Source organism: Galeopterus variegatus, unplaced genomic scaffold (assembly GCF_000696425.1).
Source record: "Galeopterus variegatus unplaced genomic scaffold, G_variegatus-3.0.2 Scaffold92, whole genome shotgun sequence".
Classification (NCBI taxonomy): domain Eukaryota; kingdom Metazoa; phylum Chordata; class Mammalia; order Dermoptera; family Cynocephalidae; genus Galeopterus; species Galeopterus variegatus.
The window spans coordinates 842,276-862,473 of NW_007726203.1; the positions used below are offsets into that span (position 1 = coordinate 842,276).

Here is a 20,198-nt window from a genome sequence, read left to right on the forward strand (position 1 = left end):
CTGCTGCCTTGCTTGCTTAAGAGCTCTGAGCTGCCTAGCCTGTCTGCCCACCCTTCTCACCACCCCTCGGCCCCCCCCCCCCACAGGCCCCCTCTCCTGCTGCCTGCTCACCCTCTTGCCTTTTCCCATCATGTGGTCTTCCTCTTCCTCATTCTTTCTCTTTGGGCTTCTCTCTTTCCCTTCTCTGGCAGGCACTGCCTCTCTGTCATAAATTCCTACTTTCACTGCTCTGGGCATTCACGTTTCTCCATGGAAAGCTGAGTCCCTCTGTCCCGAGGTTCCTGCGTCCTATAACAACTTTCCTCTGAGAGGGAGCAAGGGTTTGGGCAGCCTGGCTGAGGAGGTGACTGGCCAGGAAGGAGGGGCCCGGAGTAGGAACCTGAGAAGCTCCTGTGAAGTAACTTCCATTGTGACCGTGAGTCACGATCTTTCGTGGGAACCTGAGAAGCTCCTGTGAAGTAACTTCCATTGTGACCGTGGGTCACGATCTTTCTGGTAGTGAATGGAAAAGATCAGTGTCTTTACTGTTGACTTAGGTGAGGACAGCAACCTATGGAAAAGTGCTTTTTGGCACATCAAATAGAGATTAGTGGGGCTCCTGACCCTGTCTGTCTGCCTTCCCCTCCAGGCTCATGGCTCCTCCAGGGTCAGACCCATGTTTAGCCACCAGCATGTCCCTACTCTCCAGAATGGGGCTGGCACCCAGGGGGTGTGAACCTCAGCCAGCTGGTTGGACGGAGGAATGAACAGTTTGGGAAATAGGGAGAGGAAGCAGGTGAAGAGTCTGGAGCTGGCGGGGAGGCACTGGCAGCCCGGACTCTGATGCGGCTATTCCTTGGCTTAGCTTGTCTTGGCACGGGGATGGCTCAGGTGCACGGTGGGGCTCTGAGGTTTGCTGGCAGCAGTGGAGGAAGCCGAAGGAACAGGGCTTTGGTCAACCTCGGCGTCACCTCTCGCTGGTGGTGTGTCCCTGGGCCAGTCTCTCAGCCTTTCTCAGCCTCCATCTTCAGCTCTCAAAGAGGAACTTCTGTTAGTAGGGCCTTTGCTCTTGACTTGCGTGCCATCCTCACACGTCCTTCCAGATGTGAGTCTGTCTCTACTCCGTTTTATTGTGAGAAATCTGAGGCCCGGGAGGGCACGCAACTCACCCAGAGTCACACAGTTGTTAAGTGACAGAGGTGGGATTTGAACCCAGGTCTGTCTGAATCCTGTGCCTGTGACCTTGACCACTAGGCCATACCATCTCTGGGATGGACACCGAGAGGGGTCAGTGAGACGTGTATGAAGTGTGCCAGCACGTGGCCACCTTGAGAGTTGTCGGCTGGATGTGTCTTGCTCTGAACCTGAGTCCCCACCCTCTGGCTGGCTCATGCAGCAGGGACCCTTGCACAGGGAACCATCAATCCCTTGGCCTTTGACAGTTGCCTCCAGTTCCCCAGCATGCCGGTCCTGGGGCAGAATAGATGTGGCTGCTCCCTGAGGAGTGTGTGACCAGGTGGGGCAGACGAAGGAAAATGATGGGCATTGGGGACTGTCTGGAAGCCTTGGGTGGGGCTGGACCAATCCCAGGAGCAGCTAGGGGAGGGCACCCAGGTGGAAGGGTCAGCTGTGCAGAAACCCAGGCCTGCAGGGTATGGGATGTGGTGGGTGCCAGAAGAGGCGGTGGTGCCCTATGGGCTGGAGTGGTGTGGTGTGGGCGATGGAGTGGGCCATTGCAGATTTCTGCCCTCTGCAATCCTGCTGCCTTCAGACCCAGATCTGGCCTGGGGCATCTGCGTATGCTTTTGCAGGGTGGCAAGAGGAGGAAGCCAGGGAGGCAAAAGCCACTCAGGAAGCGATGAGAAAATTGCCCAACAGGGCCTGTAAGTGTAGGCTGGGCCCGGAGCATGGCCAGCACTTGGCTCTTGGGTGAAGAAGGCCCACAGCCTGTTTCCACGAGTTTGAAGCCTGCTCCATCTGTTAGAAGCAGCCAGGAACAAGCTTCCCCGTTCTGCCTCCTGTAGCTGGGTGCTGAGACAGGAGGACAAATGCCATTTCTTCCGAGGTCCCAGAGTGCTCTCCCCACTTTAGATCTGGCCCCTCCAGACTTAACCCCAGACTGGGCCAGGTCCCCACACCATAGATAGTCATGGGATATGGGGAGAAAGGACAGAGAGATGACGCTGGCCCCCAAGGGGCAGGTGAGGCAGCAGAGGGCATTCTTGCTATGAAGGAGGGTTACAGCCCACTGGCCAGGCTGGAGGGACCCCCCGCCCTGCAGCAGAGGGAGCCATGGACACTGGAGCGGCTTGGCCTGGGCAGGAAAGGCTAGGAGGCTGGGTTGAGGGTATGAGAAGGAGGCAGAGCCCTGGGGACGGGTTAAAAGGCCTCCACAGAGTTGGAGCTGTGGGTGTAGAGAGCAGGGGCAGGTAAGGTAAGGGCAGAGGCCCAGCTGGGGTGCTGGAAGGGAAGGGAGGATGAGCAGGTCTTGGACCAGGGGATCCTCAGGGCTGAGGCAGGCAGAGTCCAGGGACACTCCAGGGGCCCCCTGACGTCACACCTGCCTGTTTGGGATGGAAAAGTCATGCTAAGGGGATGTCAGGGAACAGGTGGGGAAGTGCGTGTGGCTTTGCTATGGCAACCAGACTTATTTCTATAGGATTTGGCAGCCTGGCCTGGGCTTGGGCCGGGGGTCCGAGGCAGGGGCTGACCCAGGGGCTGGGTGGTGTCCAGCTCTGTTATTCCAGAGGCTGCGATTGGAGCTCTGGCCACAGTCCAGCCAGCTGGCCACCCACAGCTCCTTGGCAGCTCTGGAGCCATCCCAGGCTCCAGCCAGGGCCATCACAGGCCTGATGGGGCTCCCAAGGCGGACCCACCCCCTTGCTGGCTCAGCACATGTTGTTCAGGTGACCCCCTCCCCCTGTACCCCGCCTGTCATTGCTGGAGGAGCTGCTTTGGGGCTGGGTTTGGCCCTAGCAGGGAGCTGCATCTGGAGACCCCCTTTCCCCGACTCCAGCATGGCCCGCCTGGGCTACCCACTCCACTGCTGCCAGCCACAGGGTCCAAATGGACGGGGACCCCAGCCATACCTGCCCCAGGTCCCTTCTGGGTGTGTGCCAAGGGAAAAGGGGTGGGGACCTGTGTCCCACATCCTCTGAAGGTGATGTCCCAGCAGATGTCCTGTTGTAGGACTCCAAGCCAAGCTGGGCCTTGGGCTCCCTCCTGGGGGTGGCCTGGGGAGGGGTTCCCAAGGGAGCCGGCCTCACCCTCCTGTTCAGGCTGCTTAGTGAAGGGGTGGCATGGGACTTTCCATGGGCAGGGGAAGAAAACCTCCTGTTCTTTTTTGGGTAGTGAGTGCCCCCCAGGGCCCCAGGAGTCCCTTGGATATGGACAAAGACCCCTGAGCCTTGGCCCCAGACTTATGTGAGGTGCCCCTGCATTGGCCCAGGGTGGAGGGGATGGTGGGGCGGAGACTAGCAGAGAGACCACCCTGCCCTGTTTGCACCTGCTTGCCCCACCCCGCCGGACCTGAGCACCCTGGGTCAGTCACACTTGCCAACTGGCCTTACCTAAGGTGGGCAGCCCTGTTTCTTTCAGGACCTTTTCTCTTTGAAAGAGAATTCCCTGGTCCTGGTGGTACCTACCCTGGGCTCCACAGACAAGCAGGGGGTCCTTGGAATCATCCTGGTAGGGCCTTAGAAGGGAGGGGCAAGGGAACAGATAGGGAAAGGGGAAAGCCCTTTCTCAGCTCCCAGCCTGCCCCCATGCTTTTCTGGGTTTGGGAGGAGGGTACCACCCCCGTGGAAGGCTGCTTCCCCACCAGCACTGGGAGCCTGCAGGCAGGAGAGGCCAGGCTTCAGGCTTCTGGGGGTGCAGAGGACCACTGAAAATTCCTGCTCTGGTGGGCAGCTTCCTGCCCGCCTGAGAGCCTCAGTGGCCTGTGGGTTGGGGAGGAGGTGCTCCCACTCTGGGGGCCAGGGCACACCCCCCCAGGACTGCTGGGCCCTGCCTCCTCATCATCCCAGCCAGCAGGGTGCTGAGCTGGTTGAGCTTCTGGGTTTCCGACTGCAGGGTGCCCTCCCAGCCGCCTGGGTTATTGCAAAATTGGGCCCCTGGGGGTCAGGGCTTCCCGGGCTTCGGGCATCTTGCTCAATTCCAAGATGCCGTGGGTTGTCACGTTTCCGGCAGGGCACACAGGTGGGGTTGCACCCCTGGTGCCTGGCCGGGGCTGAACACTGAACCCATGTGAATTGCCAAGCAGGTCCCCCTTCCCCGCTCAGCCTGGCTCTCGGCTCTCTTGTACCCCGCTGCCAGTTGTGTGTCGCTGCTGCAGCCTAGCCGCTATTGGCCGTCCAGGACTTTCCGGCTGATTTGCACGTTGCCCTGCATGCCTTTCTGTTTACCTCACTTCAGAGGGAGGGAGAAGCCAGATGCTTGCTCTCCCAGACTTTGAGGGCCGGTGGGCTGGCAGCGGTCCCTGGGGGAGTGCTGGGGTCCAGGCTGCCTGGGCCCTGGCATTACCCACTGGAGCTTGCAGCTGGCCTCATGGCCCTGAAGCATGCAGTGGAGAGAGCAGATGGATTTGTAAAATCCAGGTCAGTGTCTTCTAGCGGCCTCCCTGTGATTGCCCCCACCCTCCACGTGGGCCAGCAGCAGTAGCCAACCTCTGGTTTTCCAAAAAGGCTGCACCTTTTGTGTTGATGGGACAAGTCCTGGAGCCCCCAGGTTCAGGCCGTCTGGGCCTCTCCCCAACCAGGGTGCCCTCACCCAAGCAGGGTGACATGCCGGGCCCCTGGCCAGTCCTCTGGTCCTTCTCACTTGGCGAGACCAATAGTGGCGCTGGAGGGGCAGACACATGCTGGAGCAGAGCAGGGCTTCCAGATGTGCCATTTCCACCTTGGCCCAGGGCCACTGCCTCTGAGTCGGCTGCAGGTGCCTGGCAGTGCCTGCTCTCAGGAGCCCCTGCTGCTCCCTGGTGTGGGGCACACAGAGCCAAGCCCTGGAGTTGCAATTGGGCCTGGGGTATCTGGTGGGTGGCCTCTGTTTGGAGTCTGTCCCAGCTCCCTGTTGAGGCTGGTGCTGGGGGATGGTGAGTGGGTGCTATGGAGCCGTGTGTGTGCACTGGGGGGTGCGGGGCAGGAGGAAGGAGGCTTTGGCTAAGCTCTTAGGACCCATAGGGTGCTCAGAGTGAGGTGTCACATGGCAGTGCCAACTGCAGGGGCTGAGAGCAGCCCCTCATGGGGCAGCTGTGGGGTTGAGGCCTGTGTCCTCAGGGCTGAGTGGATCCATGGCAGGGTGGGTGGCATTGCAGGGGTCATTTGAAGGGGCAGTGGCGCCTGGGCAGTGCAGGGAGAGAGGGACAAGGAGACTCAGGGGTGGCAAGGGCTCAAGAGCCAGCCTCTCCCTGCAGACCTGTGGGCTGGCCTGGGGAACTCCAGGTCATGCTGTGTGGCCATGGTGGTGGGTGGTCAGTGCCGTCCTGAAGGCACATGTGCGCAGGGCAGACATCATCAGAGGGCTGGGTCAGGCGGGTTGCAGTGCTGCCTTGGTGCTGTGCTGCCGCCAGGTTGGGGCAGAGACCATCTCTCCTACCTCCTCAGCGCATTCCTCCAGACCCTCTGGGGTGCGTGTGCTCTTCTGCCCCTTCTCAGTCCCACGGAGCCTTGGCAAACAGCCATGTCACCCTGAGATGAGATCAGAGCCATTGGGTGGCTGCCTGCTGCTGTGCCACCCCCGGGAGCAAGCCTGCCATGGCGGGCGTCACGGGCACTGCACAGTGGCCTCCTGTGGTGGAGAGTGCATGTGGGAGTCCGGGACACATGGCCTTTCTCCCTGAGGGGAGCTGGGCTTCAAGCCGGGGCTTTGGGGCTCTACCCAAGGCTGACTCTACTGTGCTGGGAGACAGTGCCATCCATCCCAGCCTCGCTGTGGGGGCTCCCGGCATACAGACTGCTTAGGAGGGGTGCCTGTGACGAGGGCTGGGGCCCCGAAGGACATGTGGCTGGGCTGCCACAGGGCAAACGTCATCTTAGTGGTGGACAGTGCCATCCTGGGACCTGTTCTGGATGTGAGCTGCTGGCTGGGTGTCTTCTATCTAATCTTTCTTCTTCTGCAGGCGTCCTGGGCCTGGCCAGCACTTTCAGGGCCCATTGAGGGGCTGGGCTTTCCAGGCAGTCTCTCCGGGAAGGGTGGGGTCGTTGGTGGCCAGGGATGATTCCCAATGCCTTCTCCCTGCCACCCCAGCCCATGAGCCCAGGTGGCACAGTTGGGGGTGTGGGTGACCTGTACAGGGTCAAGAGTTGGGCCTCTTGTGGCTTTCTCTATGTGACATGGATTGCATGGATTTGGGCTCTGGTTACTTCACCTCACGGTTCTCTCTTTGATGTGTGGCTAGTGTACCTGCCATCCTGCAGGCTGGGGCTGGCCAGGTCCTGACAGCATCTGCTGTGGCAGGAAGCACTCATCTTGCCTTGGCTAGTCCTCATGTGACTGGGTCCTGCCGTGCGTGCGCCACCCTGGCCCCATGGGCTGGCAGAGACACCCACGAGGCCCAGCCTGGGCCCCAGAGACATCTGGCCTGCGGAGGGGTGGGCCTGAAAGTGACTGCCTGTGACTCAGGACCCAGAGGAGCAGACAGAGCACAGATGGGGGTCTCTCCACCTTTGGGGCGGAGGTGGATGGGCCCTTCAGAAGGGCTAAGGCTTGAGGGATGGTAACACTGAGGACCAGCTGCCCCTTGGTCCTGTGCATGCCCAGGACTGGAGAGGGCAGAAGGGACTTTGCCTACCATGGACTTGCCTGAGTTGGGGAAAGAGGCTGCAGCATGCCCTGTTGGTGACTGGCCAGAGCACCTGCCGAGTGGAGCAGCCTGGCTGACCGGTGGGGACTGGGCTGCTGTCCCTAAAGCCCCTCATTTGTGCCCTACCCACAGGGGATGCTGCCCGAGGACCCTAGCCGCCTCTCTAGAGCATGAGCTCAGGCAAGAGTGCCCGCTACAACCGTTTCTCCGGGGGCCCCGCCAGTCTTCCCTCCCCAGACATCACCACCGGGGTAAGGGGCACTTGAGGGAAAGGCCTGCCCTCTTTGCACACCCCACATACCCAGGGCCCCTGTGCACTCCAGTAACTTGGCACTGACTTCCTAGCTTCCCCTCCCTGCCTGGAGGGTCCCACAGGACAGCTGTGTGATGTATGTGTGTCATTGGTGTAACCAGGACACACATGTGCCTGGCCCATTAGCATTTCAGCATGTGGGTGCATGTCCACGGGTGCATGTCCACTTCCTCTCCAGGGATAAGGCCAAGTCTCCTTTGTTCTCCCTCCAGACCAGAATGGAAACGACCTTTGGGCCCGCCTTTTCGGCCGTCACCACCATCACAAAAGGTGAGCCTGTGCGCCCAGGCCAGCCCTGGCTGGGAACAATCTGGGCATCCCCATCCCATCCTACCAAGGCCTGAGGGGCATATTGTGGCAGAGCGGGTGCTGGGCACTGTTGTTGGAGAACTTTTCTCAGCACTGGCCCTTACCCGGCTGGGCAGGAGGTAGGTTGGCCTGCCGCCTGTGCCTCGGCTTCTGTGTACATGTCCCCCACCCCCAGTGCTGCCCTGGCCCTCCTTCCCGTCACCTTGCCTGGTACCTCCCCGACATCCCCACACACACCTGTCTCTGGTTGCAGTGACCCCCTGGCTTGTCCCTGGCCCCAGGCTCCTAGCCAGCCTCCAAAATGTCATGGGTGCTTCTGGTGTCCTTTCTTGAGTTAGGTCCGACAGGCTCAGCGCAGCGCTGTGCGTTCAGGGGTCAGGAGGTGGCAGCAGGCAGGGTCCAGCCTATGCGCAAAGGTGTGAGGACCGGCACCCTCCTTTGGGCACGTGTTCTGGGGCAGAGCTTGTTTGTTTGCATTCTTGGCACTCTGCCCTTGTAGGAGAGCACTGGCTGCTAATTAGCTTTTTAATTGCTTTTCGTGGTTTCCTCTGGGTAGATCTGACCTGGGGTCACCAGGCTGCTGAAGACACCTGCTCACACCAGTGCCTCTTTGCTGCCGGTGACCCCACGGGGCTCCAAAGTGCCCTCTTTTCTTCTTAAATGGCTTTTTTCAGAGGAAAAAAGAAAATAAATATCACCCCAATCCCACCACCCAAGAATTGTTCCTGAACTTCTCAGCTCCCTTTAGAAACCACATAGCCCTGTGTCACACAGGTGAAAGCTCCAGGACAGGGTGATGTGGGCCTGTTGTCCTCTGTTCCTTGGTGGCAGGGATGGGTCAGAGCTGGGTGAAGAGGTACCCATGGTTGCCTCACCTGGCCACTCTCATTACAGACAGGGAAACTGAGGCCCACTTACTGGGCATCCAGTTGAAGCCTGGATCTTAAACCCAAACCTTTGGGGCTGATTGTTGTGATGTCCAAACAGCCACTTCAGGACCTCTGGCTAGGGGGGCAAACCTGCCATTCCCGAGGCTGTCACCTTTAGGGCCCATGAGGTGGCTTTCTCTGGCTCCTGTGTGGACGCTTGACTGGCCCAGACTGAGCTGGGGCGACACGTAGGCAGCAGAGGGGAGGGCATCGCAGCACCTTCCCTGGAGGAGGATGGTACCTGATGCTGGCTGTGCTGGGAGGGGGCAGGAAGACACAGACCACCTGGATGCAGTCCTGCCCCTACTACACACCAGCTGGGGGACCCCAGCCTCTGTGCCTCAGTTTCCTCCTCTGTGAACCAAAGGTATCAGAGAACTCAGCTGGCAGTATTACCTTGAGATTCAAACACGACAAGGTCCCCAGCTCCTGCCAAGTGCCTGTAGGTGTGATTGTTTGGCATTGGCTGTGCCTTGGCTGGGCACCAGCAGCCCTTTGGTGTGATGGGAACCTTGTAGAAGCTCTGAAGGAAGACTCCTCCTGGAGGCAGGCAGGGCGGGGGGCCGACAGTGATGAGGGCAGGAACTTCTGGGCTCAGTGCTAGGACTGTACAGGGCTAGGCCCTGTGGCCACCTCCTGGCACCAGTTTGACCGTGGGAGGCAACCCACACTTCTCTTGCTCCATCCCTGTGCCCTCTGGGCTCTGGGGAGGCCCTATGTCCCACACAGGCTCTGCCTCCCCAGCCAGGCATGGCCTCCACCTCCCATCTGGCACATCTGCAAGGGAGCCCACTGCCCACTGCGGCGCAGTCAGGCCTCCCTGCCGTGGCCCACGGTCATGGCGTCTGGCCCTTCTTTTCTTGGCAGCTGATGGGACCAACACATACAAACAGCACCGCAGGACACCCTCCTCCTCCAGCACTCTTGCCTACTCCCCACGGGACGAAGAGGACAGCATGGTATGTCCCCTCCCTGCAGGAGCCCAGTGTGAGCCTAAGCTTCCCCCCATGTCATGCATCCCATGGGACTAGGTCCCAGGTGGAGCTGACGTCGAACTGGTAAGACAGAAGGGAGGGAAGAGCATGCCGGCAGAGGGAACAGCATGTGTGGACACCCTGAGGACTGAGCACACGGGGTGAGTTCACAAGACTAAAAGGAGGCCCCTGTGGGTGGACTGTGGGTGGCAGAAGGCAGCCAGCGAGGGTGGCTGGACCGGAAGGTGTGGCACCTGCAGATCAGGATGAGGCACGTTTGGCTGCTTCTTAAGGGAGGTGGGAGCCACAGGAGGTTCAATCAGGAGGGTAACAAGATAAAACCCATATTCTGAAAGCTTCCTGTGTTACTAATTAGAGAATGAGTGAGGTTGCTAGGTAGAGGTAGGGGGTCGATGAGGGGAAACGGGCCACAGCAGGTGAGGAAAGGCCTGTAGCCCCAAGCCGGGGCTCAGCAGAGGCAACAGGGGCCTGCAAGGCCGGGGCTGTGTGCCGGGGGGGTGGGGAGGGCAGAGAACATCCTGTTGCTGGCTTTGTGGAGTGAGGAAGGGGTTCAGGACAGTCAGGGGCTGGCTGTTGGTGCCGGAGCCCTGTGGCCAGGGTCATGGTGGCCATTCCCTGCCAGCCTGGTCACTGGCATTCATCACTGGGCTCCAGGCCTGCCAGGGAAACAGAGGCCAACCCCAGCTGGACGGAGGCCTCTGGCATAGGGACTGGTCCGGCCAGCACAGCAGGGCACTCGCTGCCTCCTCTCTGCCTCACCTCTGCCTTACCTCAGCTGGGTCTCCTCGCGGTGGACCCCACTGGCCCCCCATCCCTCCCAGCCTTTCTCAGGGCCCAGGCTTCTTGTGCTCAGCTGCTTGGCCTGCTTTTTACTTCTTAATAGGAAGAACATGATGTTTTTAATTAATTGAATCAACAGACTTGTTGTGTGCCAGGCACTGCACTAGGCTCTGAGGACAAGTCATATATGTCCGTGCCTGCCCCTTGGGCTTCTGCCTGCCTCAGTCTCCACAACCTCTGACCCACCCGGCTGGCCTTGAAGGAAGTGGATTCACCGTGCCCGTGGTTTCATGTAATCACTGAGCACCCATGGGGTTGGGGTGGCTTTAAGAGGTGTGAGCACCTCTTCTGTTTGCTCTTGGGCCCCACAGGCAGCCCCTGCCTGCCCCACAGTGGGGTGGCTGGCCCTCTTCCTGCACCCCCCCGCCCCAGGCCTGGCCACCATCAACCCTGGGAGGAGCAGCCGGGTGGGCAGGGAGAGTGGAGCCCAGTCAGCTCCGTGGGGCCTGCTCTCACTCTGGCTTTCCATCATTGCCGCCCCGGGGGTGTTTTGACACTTCCTCTGACTGCCCCCTCTGCTCCTCCTCATGTGGTCCTTCCATGCAGACAGGCCATGTGGGACACCATGGAGGGAGGCGGGCACTGCCCCAGTGAGAGATGCATGTCTGTGGGCATGCAGGACACTGCGCTGGGACAGGGCGTGGCCTGTAGTGTGGTCTGCTGCTTCCCAAAGCTTGTGGCTCCTGAACAAGGCTGCTGGCTTCTGTCAGAGCGCCGGAGAGAGGAGCACGGGGACGATGGCTCTTGGAAACTTCTTACAGATGTTTCCAAGCCCAGAGGGGAGGAGGGGATAGTGCCTTCCCCCTCCCCCGGGACTACCCCAAGTCCCGTCAGGTGGCCCAGGCAGAGGCAGGCACCTTTGCCTCTCTCCTGCTGCTCCCAGGATCTCAGCCAGGGTTCAGTGGGGGGCTGTCCCTGCCCTCCCATGAGCCTCCCTGTCTCAGCCTAGTGTCTCCTGCCAGGTTGGTCAGGCAGGCAACTGAGCCCAGCAGCCTCTCCCCAGCCAGCCATCCATTCCCTTCCGTCCAGCAGTCCGGGGCTCTTGGCTGCCCCAGGATTGGCTGGTGGAGGTGCCCCTTCTGCGGCTCACATTCCCTCGCGGGAAGCAGGAAGCAGCCCGAGTGTGTCCTCGTAGAATTGAATAGCAGGAAGTCTCTCTGTGCTCACAAAGAAAGCTGGCAGACGTGAGCGGGCAGCCCACACCAGGGGCCGGGGCCAGTCCGGGCAGCAGGCGGGTGGGTGGGGGACCTGGCCACTGCTCTGGATCCCCACGCACACACTTTGGCCCCTGGGGGCCCCTAGGGCACCGTGTCCTCCACCACTCAGGCCCTGTGGGGAGCACCCTGACAGGCCGCCTCTCTCTGCACGCAGCCCCCCATCAGCACGCCCCGCCGCTCCGACTCGGCCATCTCCGTCCGCTCTCTGCACTCCGAGTCCAGCATGTCCCTGCGCTCCACGTTTTCACTGCCTGAGGAGGAGGAGGAGCCGGTAGGTGTGAGGGGCTCAGTGCAGAGGGTCTTGGAGGGGCTGTCACTGAGCTGCAGCGGTGTGGGGATACCTTCCCGTTGGGCCATGTCAGTCCAGCTCAGTGAGAGGCTGGATTGGCATGGCCAGGGCCTCCAGTCCTCGCTGGTCCCTGTTGGAGACTAGAGGGGCCAGGCCAGGGGCCCCAGGTACATTCTCCCCACTCCCCATCTCAGGCTGCCTGATAGGACAAGTGATAGGAATTGAAGGTAGGCTCAGGCAGGGCCCTTTCTAGTTTCATCCCAGGAAGAGCAGCAGGTGAGGAGGTGCAGCTGGATGTGTTCATCCTGCCGGGGCCCTGCCTCTGGGGCCATGCCTCTACCCCCCACTTCCCATCCTCAACCTCTGGCAGGGCCCCCTGGGCCTCAGCAAGCCCCTCTCAAGACATGCCTCAGCTGAGGTCAGCCCCAGGCCTGCGGGGGAGGGGCTGGGTGCCCCAGATGGTGGTGTGACTGAGGGTGGCCTCCCTGTGTCGGCATCTGCTCCACCCTCACCCCCTTTACCCTGCTGGGTTCTAGGAGCCACTGGTGTTTGCCGAGCAGCCCTCAGTGAAGCTGTGCTGCCAGCTGTGCTGCAGCGTGTTCAAGGACCCCGTGATCACCACGTGTGGGGTGAGGCCACCTGCCCCTAGGACCCCTGCCCTCCACCCGCCCACCCAAGGCTGTGGGAAGCAGCCCTCACAGCTTACACTAGAGCTTCAGAAGCTGGGTGGCTGCTGGCCCCTTTCAGGTGGAGCCTTGGCCCTGGCCACAGGCCTGGTCTGGCTGCCCAGCAGGTGCCCTCTGCAGGGAGCACAGGGCAGGGGCGAAGCCTTGGGCTGCTGTTTGCCCTGGACGTGGGGTGAAGACTCTACAGACATCCCCCAAATCTACCCTTTGTCTCCACAGCACACATTCTGCAGAAGATGCGCCTTGAAGTCAGGTAGGTCCCTCCCTCCCAGGCCAGGCGCAGCACTGAGTGTGGCCCTGGCTGCTGAGCAGAGGCCGGTGGCTTCTCCCTTGTCCTGCGCACAGTGTCCAGGCACATTGGGACAGTGCTGTTGGCTGCCAGTGGTAAGGTTGCCAAGCAGCAGTGACCTCTGGGGGGCGCACAGCTAAAGCTTAGTACCTCAACACACGGTGCAGTGAGACCCAGAGCTCCCAGTCTCTCCAGACTCAGAGCCCTCCCTGTGGCAGGTTTGGCAGGGGCCTTCCGGGGTCAGTGCTGTGCTCTCTGTCAGAGGCTGTCCCCACCATTAAGGGTGTTGTCCTGCAGCAGCATCTGCTTCTGCCCACCTTTGCAGCCAGCCCGACCCTACTCTGTCCCCCAACCCTCTTGGCCCTGCACCAGACTTTCCCAGGGTCAGTGAGAGGCCTCCATCACCACCTGCTCGTTCTTCTTGGTGGCCCAGCTGTGTACCGCTGTTGTGCCAGGCACCTCAGGGGCAGGTAATGGGTGGACCAGGCTGCTGCCAGAGGCTCAAGCCCACCCAGGTGGGGAGCATGTTCTAGGCCTGCCATTGCTCCCCTCATCTCACCAGGATTCAGTCTCCCTCTGGACAGAACTTCAGGGAAGGGGTGGCCAGGCAGGCTGTGGTGTCAGCATGCTATCCTCCCCCAGAGAAGTGTCCTGTGGACAACGCCAAGCTGACGGTCGTGGTGAACAACATCGCGGTGGCCGAGCAGATTGGGGAACTCTTCATCCATTGCAGGCACGGCTGTCGGGTGGTGGCGGGTGGGAAGCCCACCATCTTCGAGGTGGACCCCCGAGGGTGTCCCTTCACCATCAAGCTCAGTGCCCGGAAGTAAGTACCCCCATGACCCCCAGCCCACCCAGGGGAGGCTGAGTTCTTTTACCCCTCTGGGGGCTCCCTTGTGGGGCCCCAGGCTCAGCACCCTCCCTTGTCTCCCCCCCACCCTACAGGGACCACGAGGGCAGCTGTGACTACAGGCCTGTGCGTTGCCCCAACAACCCCAGCTGCCCTCCCCTCCTCAAGATGAACCTGGAGGCTCACCTCAAAGAGTGCGAGCACATCAAGTGTCCCCACTCCAAGTATGGGTGAGTGGGTGGGGCGGGGTGCATGGCGGGGTGTGGGGTGTAGAGACAGCCCTGCCAGGAGCCACACCACTGACTAATCATAACCCTGGTCCCGTGGCCCAGGAGAGACCCACATAGGGGACTGGCTGGGGGAGCTGGGGGCAGTCAGGAAAGGTGGTGTGGGTCGGGGTGCTTCCCCAGCTGGCTCAGCACAGGCAGATTTGAGTCAATGGCAGGGCTGAGGTGGGGGCTGGAAGAAAAGGAGGAGCCATGCTCTTTGGGTCAGGGAGGCTGATGAGCAGAGTGGGATTTAGTCTCAGAGAGAGAGGAGCCCTGGAAGGGCTTTGAGAGGGCTCCACTATGAAATGGCTGCTGGTTGCTGGATGGGGGAGGATGGGGAGGATGGGCAGAGGGTAGGGTGTGGATGAGGGTGACTGGATCTGGAGTTTGGGAGGCAGAGGAAGAAGACCCACAGAGTGGGCAGGAGGGCAGCTGTCCCTTTCCCCCAGATGCACGTTCATCGGGAACCAAGACACGTACGAAACTCACCTGGAGACATGCCGCTTCGAGGGCCTAAAGGAGTTCCTGCAGCAGACAGACGACCGCTTCCATGAGATGCATGTGGCGCTGGCCCAGAAGGACCAGGAGATCGCCTTCCTGCGCTCCATGCTGGGCAAGCTCTCAGAGAAGATCGACCAGCTGGAGAAGAGTCTCGAGCTCAAGTTTGGTGAGGGCTGCCCCAGAGGGGGCAGGGGTGTGGTACTGTTCCCAGTCCCCATGACACCCTCTTTCCTCCTGCCACTCAGATGTCCTAGATGAAAACCAGAGCAAGCTCAGCGAGGACCTCATGGAGTTCCGGAGGGACGCGTCCATGCTGAATGTGAGCAGGCAGAGGCCGTGGTTCGGGCGAGTCGTAGGAGGGCGGGCACAGGATCGGGCCTCAGTTCGGGCCCCAGCAGAGAGTCCTCCCCCACTGGCCTTTGCCCTCACCTGTCAGGATTAGGGGTCTGTGTTCAGTGAGGGTTGCTGCTGCCCCTGCCCCGCCCCGCCTGGCCCCAGGCCTTGGGTGGCTGTGGAGAGGCTACAGGAGAGGCCTTGGCAGCTCCGCCCACGCCCCACTCCGCTCTTGGCCTTGCAGGATGAGCTGTCCCACATCAATGCACGGCTGAACATGGGCATCCTGGGATGTGAGTACGGGCCCACTGCTTCCCCCACCTGCCACCCCTGAGGCCCCCTGTGGGGTCCCTCACCAGCTTCCCCCATCTCTCTGCAGCCTATGACCCTCAGCAGATCTTCAAGTGCAAAGGAACCTTTGTGGGCCACCAGGGCCCTGTCTGGTGTCTCTGTGTCTACTCCATGGGTGACCTGCTCTTTAGCGGCTCCTCTGACAAGACCATCAAGGTAGGTGGGGTTCCTGCTTCAGGGGCTCTGCAGCCTGGCTGGGCCAAGATGGGCACCACATGCCAGGTTCTGCCACCTCTGGCCTGCCCATTGGTGGGGCTTTCTCCTCAGGGCTGGGTTTCCTCCCCTTGATGGCTCACTTCCTCATTCCTGCCATGCTGCCGCTTGGCACTGGGCTGACCCAACTAGGACCTGCTCTGACCCTGGTCTCTGCAGGTGTGGGACACATGTACCACCTACAAGTGCCAGAAGACACTGGAGGGCCATGACGGCATCGTGCTGGCTCTTTGCATCCAGGGGTGAGTCTGGACTCATGTGTGACCACTGACCGCAGGGGTGGGAGAGCAGTGCTGCCTCCCAGGGGCCATGAGCCATGAGCTGAGCCCATGTAGCTATGTGTCTGCTCTCCATCCTGAGCAGTGCTGGTCTCGTATAGCAGCGTGGGGGTCTCTCCATCTCCAAAGTTATGTGTTCGCAGAGCCTGGCATGGCCAGCCTCCCAACAGAGCCTGGCCCTGGAGCACCTCAGGCGGCCAGAGGACAGAGGTGGGACCATTAGTGGGTGGAGGCAGGAACTCAGCTGTCACTGGCCTTTAGCCACAGCCCTGAACACAGCTCTAGGCATAGGAACCATGGAGCAGCCACCTAGGCCATCACCTCGCCCAGCATGGCCTCTTCCCTCGACCTGCCCTCTGGTCTGGTGTCATGGGGCTGTGTGCCTGTGGGCGCAAGCCTGTGTGAGAGGAGAGATGCTTGCTCACAAGAAGTAGCAGCTTGACTGCCAGCAGCCAGCCCTGGATTGATTCAGCGCTAACAGGTGGTGGGTAATCACCTCCCAGCTCAGCTGTCGGATGCTCTCTAGGCAGGCACCAGGGGGTCGGCCACCACTTCCAAGGTGGGCTTAGGGAAGCAGCAGTGGCCTTGGCACTGAGCCAAGCTTCTGGCTCCTGATGGCCAGCACTGACCTCGGCCCCACCCTGACTCGTTGGCTTTGCCCCCCAGGTGCAAGCTGTACAGCGGCTCTGCAGACTGCTCCATCATCGTGAGTGGGGCTGGGGACAGGTGGGCAGGGAGAGGAGGCCCAGGCCTACGCTCCTCATGCCCCAGGCTCCGGGTGGCAGGGCTAGTGCCCTGAGGCTTCCAGTCCTTCCCCATCAGGTTTGGGACATCCAGAACCTACAGAAGGTGAACACCATCCGGGCCCACGACAACCCAGTGTGCACACTGGTCTCTTCCCACAACATGCTCTTTAGTGGTTCCCTGAAGGCTATCAAGGTACGTGCAAGGGGGCATGGGTGCTTGTATGCATCATGAGGCTCAGACGCCTGATCTGCCTATGCTCATGGCTGTCACCGCAGGTCTGGGACATCGTGGGCACTGAGCTGAAGTTGAAGAAGGAGCTCACTGGCCTCAACCACTGGGTCCGGGCTCTGGTGGCTGCCCAGAGCTACCTGTACAGTGGCTCCTACCAGACAATCAAGGTGAGCCTGAGTCACGCCCTTGGTGGCAGGGCTTTGCCCTCTGCCAGCATGCCCAGCCAGCCCTTGGGGGCTCCGTCTGCCCTGCCTCCACCTTCAACACACCCTAGGGTGGGGCGTGGAGGCACGGTGTCTATGCCCTAGAGGCCCTAGGACCAAGTGGCCCACACTTGCCCATAGATCTGGGACATCCGTACCCTCGACTGCATCCATGTCCTGCAGACGTCTGGCGGCAGTGTCTACTCTATCGCTGTGACGAATCACCACATTGTTTGTGGCACCTATGAGAACCTCATCCACGTAAGGCCCGGGCACGTCGGGGCAGGGCCTGATTCTGGGCCCACCTCTTCCTCTTTTGTTACGTGTCTGTCTCTGATCCGCCTGTGCTCGCCCCCTCCCAGGTGTGGGACATTGAGTCCAAGGAGCAGGTGAGGACCCTAACAGGCCACGTGGGCACTGTGTACGCCCTGGCGGTCATCTCAACACCGGACCAGACCAAAGTTTTCAGTGCATCCTATGACCGGTCCCTCAGGGTCTGGAGTATGGACAACATGATCTGCACACAGACCCTGCTGCGCCACCAGGGCAGTGTGACTGCGTTGGCCGTATCCCGGGGCCGGCTCTTTTCAGGGGCTGTGGACAGCACTGTGAAGGTTAGAGCCTGCAGCTACACAGAATGGAGCAGGGGGTGGGGGCTGAGGAGCTAGCAGCCCCAGGCAAATGGCAGTAGGGGGTAGGTATAGACGACAGGTGTCTTGGGGAAGGATGTCCATGGGGCATCTGAAACAAAGTCCTTTCTTTGCAGGTTTGGACTTGCTAACAGAATCCAGGCCAGGCCGTGGCTTTCTCTGGGCCTGCCTGAGCCACGCTGGCCTCACGGCATGGTCTTGGGGTTTCTGCCTGCCCTGTGGGGACAGGTGGACAAGCCCAGGCAGCCAGGCAGTGCCCTTCATTCCCTGTGCTGGGCAAGCCTCCTTCTACTCGGCCCTGTCCTCGTTGCTGCCAGGACAATGCCCAGGCCCCTCTCTGGGTGCCAGGTACGATGCTCATCCAGTCCACACTCCATTCCGTCCCCCTCCAAGATGGACTGCAGGCCTTTTTACTCACCTTTTCTACTGTTTTTAGACTGTATATAGATTTGATTACTTCCTGATTGAAATAAAAGCTGCACAGACTGTGGCTGTGAGTGGGGACAGGTCCTCGGGCCAGGGGGCTGTGAGTGAACCTGAGGACATTGGTGCACACAGGCCCCAGCAGTGAGTGTGAGGGAGGTGGGGAAGGGGCCACAGAGCAGCTCCTTCTGCCCTGCCCAGGACTGTAGCCCACAGCCCAGTCGGGGACCTTCCCTCTCTGCCAGGAGGAGGCTCGTCACACCTCAGCTTCTGGCTTCCAGTCCTTGCTCCTGCTTTCCTCAACACTCCCCCTGCCAAAAAAGAGCCAGGCAGCTCCATTTTTTGCTGTTTATTGACAGCCAACAGCAGCTCCGTGCCCACAACCCCCTCCCAGCCTGGGCCACCCACTGAGGAGAGGCCATGTGGACGACTGGGCATGTCCACTCACAGGGAAGTGCTGGGCATGACAACTGGAAGGGGCCTCATACGCCAGGAGGCCACCTCAGCTGGCCCCCTCCAACCGCCCTGCACCACAGTCGCTGGTTTTCGGCATTTTTTAAAAATTCTTTTTTTAAGAAATGTCAAAGTTGTGCCCAACACTTGTGGATCAGCAAACACAATAGAGGAGACCAGTCAGTACTTTTTGGAGGAGGGGAGAGAGAGAGAGGAAAAGAGAAGGAGGGTGAGAACGACCACATGACAGCCTCGGACCATGAGCAGAAGTGTCCATGGGAACTCGAGTAGGGTAGGCCAGCTGCCCGTGCAGGGCCAATGTGGGGCCCTGGGAAGGGAGGGTCAGGCGCAGCCTCGCAGGCGGGCCACACAGGCCTGGCATGTACTCCTCTGTGCCCAAACTGCTGCCACTTGGTGGACAGACGCACGATCACCATGCTGCACGCATGGCACACCCTCATACCAGCACCCCCAGGACACGGCCACACCTGGGAGGTTGCCCTTCCCCACAGCTTTCATGGCCCCGGGGAGGTCATAGCCCATCAGCGAGCAAGGCACATCCTTCGAGTTCTTCGGACGCAGAGAAGTTACAAGAGAGAAGAGCAGAGGCCCTGGGCAGAGCACCCTCCCCTCCCCAGACCCAGCCTGTTTGTGCTAGTGGGCCAGAGGCCTGGCCACTCCTGGACGGAGGGAGGGAAGGACAGACAGAAAGATGGCCTGGGCCTCTAACAGCTTTTGTCTCAAGCTAGACTCCAGTGTCCTTTCAGTTGGTAAATGGTTTTCTATAGAATCAATAATATTTTTTTTTCTTTAAATATATATTTGTTAAAGTTATACCTTTTTGTTTCTCTGGGGAAATCTGCCTCAGCTCATTCCCAATAAATTAATACTCTTGATAGCTTATATTCGGGGGGGGGTGCAGGGGGGCTATATTTGTTAAAGTTATACCTTTTTGTTTCTCTGGGGAAATCTGCCTCAGCTCATTCCCAATAAATTAATACTCTTGATAGCTTATATTCGGGGGGGGGGTGCAGGGGGGCCCCGACCTTGACCTCTGTCCTTTGTGCTGCACTGAGCAGCTGGCAGAGGTTCCCCAAAGGGCAGTTCTGTGCTGGGCATAGGCCTGTGCTCTGCCAGATTGGGGAGGGGGCTACAGTGGCCACCACCCTCCCTCTTCCTCCCAGGATGGGCCCAGCCTGGACTCAGGTAGGGGAGGCAATGGCTGCCCTCCTCCACCCGCAGCGGGCAGAGCCCAGCGGGTAGGTGGGCGGGTTGCCCAGTGGTTATTGCACAGGGAGCAGCAGGCAGGGCTGGGCGCCGCGGGCAGCGGCGTATACCCGGAGCCCTCGGAGCCCCGGCCAGGCAGTCCTCCAGGCTCGCGCCCCAGCAGCAACAGGGGCAGGAGTTGTGCTTGTGCAGGGGCTGGGCCGCGCGCCCGTCCACCCGCCCGCAGGGCCCGTCCTGAGGTAAAGGTCAGTGTGCCGGCCGGAGCCCGGGAGGCGCGGGGAGGCGCGGGCGGGCCCAACGTGCGCGGCCGCCTCACTCCAGCATGGCGTCCAGCTGGTCGGCTAGGTCGTCGAACATACTGCCAATGTCGTCCAGGATACTGCCGGTGCTCTTCTCAGCGGCCGCGGGGCTGCGGGCGGGCACGCGTGGGGGGCGGGGCCGGCTCAGGCCACGCCCGCCCAAGCCAAGCCCGCCTATCCCATGCTGCGCGGGGCCTAGTGTGGACCACGCTTCGCACCAGCTCCTCCCACAGGCCACACCCGTCCTCCGGCCCCGCCCTCCTAGCCCCCGCCGCGAGTGGGGCCTAGTGCAGTCCCGCCCCTGATAGGCCCCTCCCACCGCAACAGGCCCCGCCCCTTCCGACTCCGCCTCGCACCTACCTCGGGCTCTGCCCGTCCTCCTGGCGGATCTTTTCCTCCACCGCCTGCAGCGCCGCGGCTAGGCACGCACTCGTCTCCTCCAGTTTCTGCCGGGCGCTGTCCCCAGGCGAGGCGCCCTCGGGCGCAGCGGAGGGCCCGGCGGCGGCGGCGGCGGCGGCGCGCGGG

General features: G+C 61.0%; 2 protein-coding genes across 2 annotated transcripts in view; one reads left to right on the forward strand and one right to left on the reverse strand.

The window, feature by feature from the left end:
• Window positions 1–6,923: 6,923 nt before the first annotated feature.
• On the forward strand, window positions 6,924–17,761 carry TRAF7 (TNF receptor-associated factor 7, E3 ubiquitin protein ligase). Its single transcript, XM_008581768.1, has 19 exons — window positions 6,924–7,029; window positions 7,304–7,361; window positions 9,197–9,288; window positions 11,536–11,652; window positions 12,207–12,299; window positions 12,576–12,609; window positions 13,288–13,471; window positions 13,591–13,725; window positions 14,214–14,431; window positions 14,511–14,584; window positions 14,843–14,891; window positions 14,978–15,105; window positions 15,322–15,404; window positions 16,107–16,146; window positions 16,263–16,379; window positions 16,463–16,585; window positions 16,763–16,882; window positions 16,984–17,235; window positions 17,388–17,761. Exons 1-19 carry the CDS (start codon window positions 6,949–6,951, stop codon window positions 17,400–17,402), a joined length of 2,013 nt encoding a protein of 670 aa, XP_008579990.1. The 5' UTR covers window positions 6,924–6,948; the 3' UTR covers window positions 17,403–17,761.
• A 1,328-nt stretch (window positions 17,762–19,089) lies between these two features.
• Window positions 19,090–20,198, reverse strand: part of CASKIN1 (CASK interacting protein 1) — a 10,010-nt gene continuing 8,901 nt past the window's right edge. Inside the window, exons 17-18 of the mRNA XM_008581782.1 lie at window positions 20,034–20,198; window positions 19,090–19,783 (exon numbers count right to left, since the gene is read on the reverse strand). Of these exons, the coding sequence (XP_008580004.1) occupies window positions 19,687–19,783; window positions 20,034–20,198 (262 nt within the window). The 3' untranslated portion in view covers window positions 19,090–19,686. The remainder of the gene's footprint in view (window positions 19,784–20,033) is intronic.

Bases quoted from the DNA above. Each gene is read 5' to 3' on its own strand.
- TRAF7 (XM_008581768.1), top strand. From the start codon at position 6,949: ATGAGCTCAGGCAAGAGTGCCCGCTACAACCGTTTCTCCGGGGGCCCC. The intron at 14,432-14,510 runs GTGAGGGCTGCC...CCTGCCACTCAG, and splicing joins GAGTCTCGAGCTCAAGTTTG to ATGTCCTAGATGAAAACCAG. The intron at 16,380-16,462 runs GTACGTGCAAGG...CTGTCACCGCAG, and splicing joins GTTCCCTGAAGGCTATCAAG to GTCTGGGACATCGTGGGCAC.